A 2,613-nucleotide genomic window follows, 5' to 3' on the forward strand; every position below is an offset into this window, starting at 1 on the left:
GCAGCCTACTATCTTACCTTCCCCTTACCCCATTACATATGGGAACAAGGGACACCCATATCAAACAACATGGGTTGCTGATGAGACGTTGAAAACAATCAATATGAGTTTTACTTTGATGGGTTAAAATAGGTCTTTAGATCACATCAATATCTTGAATTTACGGTTTAGTGGCTAAAATATAAAAATATATTTAAATGACCAAAACATTAATGCATAAAAGTTGGGTGACAAAAACCTTAGCTACCGACGGTTTAATATTTGGGTGACCAAAATGCCAAGTTTATTTAACAATGGTGACTAAATTGAAAGCATTTATTTTGGGTGTTAGGACACTAAAAGTTAAGTGATCATTTAGGCAATTTATCCTTTATAGGATTGTTTTATTTTAATTTTTTTAAAACATCAAATTAGTAATATATTAAAAAATAAAAAAATACTTTAGTCGATTCAAAAGTTTCTTTCAACCTGTGCTTATTTCATGCACGGATAAAGATGTGATAGGGTATAAATTTGACTCGATTCGAAAATATATATCTTTTAATTAAATTTTATTCGTTTCAAAAATATATATCTTCCATTCGATTTTAATCTGACCTAAATTTTTAAAAAATAAATTCAACCCGATTCGATCTAATCTAACCTAATATAATATAATTAATTAATTAAAAAATAATAATTTTTTTTAAATAAATTATATTATTATCCTCATGTTGGTCAAATCCAAATTCAACCTCACCCCTTAAATGATCCTACTAGATCCAATCTAAATCCAATTCTTTTTGAAAATACGATTCTATCCTATCGAATCAAATCGGAACACTGAATTTCAGGTTAGATTCTCATCTATACAAGGACTGTAACTAACAAATTATTAGGGTGCGTTTAGTTCACGGAATGTAAGATTAACAGTGAGAATAAAATATTACCAAGGAATAGGATTGCTGGGAATATTGTATTTTGTGTTTGGTTGGTTTAGCATAGATGTAAGATTACTGTCTTTGGTTAAAAAATAAAAGATTATTGAAATGTATATTTGACAAAATTATCCTTATTATATATTTGTTTTTTTAACAAGTTGGAAAATATTTATATATTTTCTTTAAAAAAATTAAAGTCATAAAATTTATATAATTTTTTTATAAAATTGAAAATATAAAAAGATTTAATGAAATGGTAAAATTTTATTTTAATATCTGAACTTCATATAAAATTTTAATTATATATTTTTTTTGTAAATCTAAAATAGTTCAAGGATAAATTTATAATTTAACCTCGTAGAATTTTATTATTTAATGACAGAAGAATGATATTTTTGAAATTTTTTTAAGGACATTTTAGTCCAAAACGTCGATAATCCAATAATACCTAAAGGAAGGGGTAATGACATTCTCGATAATATATCCTAAAAAATCTACTATTGGTAATAAAATATTACCGAGAATGACATTTCCAGCTAACCAAACGAGGAATATGGATTCTATTCTCATAAGAATCCTACATTTCCCGAACCAAACAGCCTTACCATGTGTCCTATTAGTGGTTAACCGGTCGAATTCATTACACCATGAATTAGTGATTCAACCGGTTTAATCACTGGTCCGGTTATTATATCACTGAATAATGAATATATACCATATGGTACGAAAATTTCCCACCTAAACTATTACATAAAAGTTCAATTCCTTGTCTTCAAACCCTAAACCCTCGAAGAAGAAGCAATGAAATTAGCTCTGCTCAGAAACATGTCATTTCTTGGTTGCAGATTTCTTCAATCTTCTGCTAAATCTAATACTTTTCTCCCACTACCCAAGCAGCCCTCGTACTTCTCTCTCGCTGCTTTAATTCGCTCTCAACCCAGGTTCTACTCCACCAATGGCGGCGGCGGAGACGACGATGACGACGTTAGTAAGGAAGGTAGTCCAATGTTCAAACTTAAGTCTCTATTTAATTCACCAGGTATTTTAGAGTAGTAATATTTTCTAGATGGGTTTCTTGCAGAGCTAAAGATGCGAATAAAGAAGTTCTTCGATGGAGATGACGAGGCTATACCTTCAATTTTCGAAGGGATTCTAAAGAGGAAGTTGACAGGGAAACATGATGAGAGTGATGATGAATTGATGAGAGAGATTTGCGGTGACTGGAAACAGCCTCTAGACAATGCTGTGGATCAAGAAGAATTGGATTCTGATTTGAGTGACTCTTCTGATACTGATAGAGATTGATACTTATGGGAGACTAGTTGCCAGGTTAGTAAGGTTGCACAATTTGTAACAATTTAGTGCTATTTTAGAGGTGCATTTTGATTTTCCTCTGAAATCGGATAATCCTATCTTGGAAACTATATATGAAGATATACATGAATTATGCTTTAAATGATAATGGGAGTAGGGAACTTAACTTTCTTGTAGAATTCTGCTATTTATGTATTTGCTTTTCGCAATGATGTCTGGTGAAAGAAAATTCTTGGTGTTATAGACCTATTTAGTAGATTCTTTCAATACTACAAAGCTGTGACAGTAGGTTTGTCTATTTCAACCAGAAAATTTAGTTGGCCTTATAGAATATGGAATTATTGGGCACTTTTCATCCTTGTACTCATTCTTCAAAACT

General features: G+C 30.6%; 1 protein-coding gene across 3 annotated transcripts; it reads left to right on the forward strand.

The window, feature by feature from the left end:
- The first annotated feature begins 1,676 nt into the window (after positions 1-1,676).
- LOC120207667 lies at positions 1,677-2,274 on the forward strand. 3 transcript variants are annotated; one of them, XM_039207098.1, is made up of 2 exons: positions 1,677-1,917; positions 1,987-2,274. In XM_039207098.1, exons 1-2 carry the CDS (start codon positions 1,722-1,724, stop codon positions 2,223-2,225), a joined length of 435 nt encoding a protein of 144 aa, XP_039063029.1. In that variant the 5' UTR covers positions 1,677-1,721; the 3' UTR covers positions 2,226-2,274. The 3 variants fall into 3 exon arrangements, with proteins under 3 accessions (XP_039063029.1, XP_039063035.1, XP_039063041.1); XM_039207104.1 differs by having other exon boundaries at positions 2,002-2,268; XM_039207110.1 differs by having other exon boundaries at positions 1,677-1,959; positions 2,068-2,267.
- Positions 2,275-2,613: the final 339 nt, after the last annotated feature.

Source organism: Hibiscus syriacus, unplaced genomic scaffold, assembly GCF_006381635.1.
Source record: "Hibiscus syriacus cultivar Baekdansim isolate YM2019G1 unplaced genomic scaffold, ASM638163v2 tig00000483_pilon, whole genome shotgun sequence".
Taxonomy (NCBI): Eukaryota; Viridiplantae; Streptophyta; class Magnoliopsida; order Malvales; family Malvaceae; genus Hibiscus; species Hibiscus syriacus.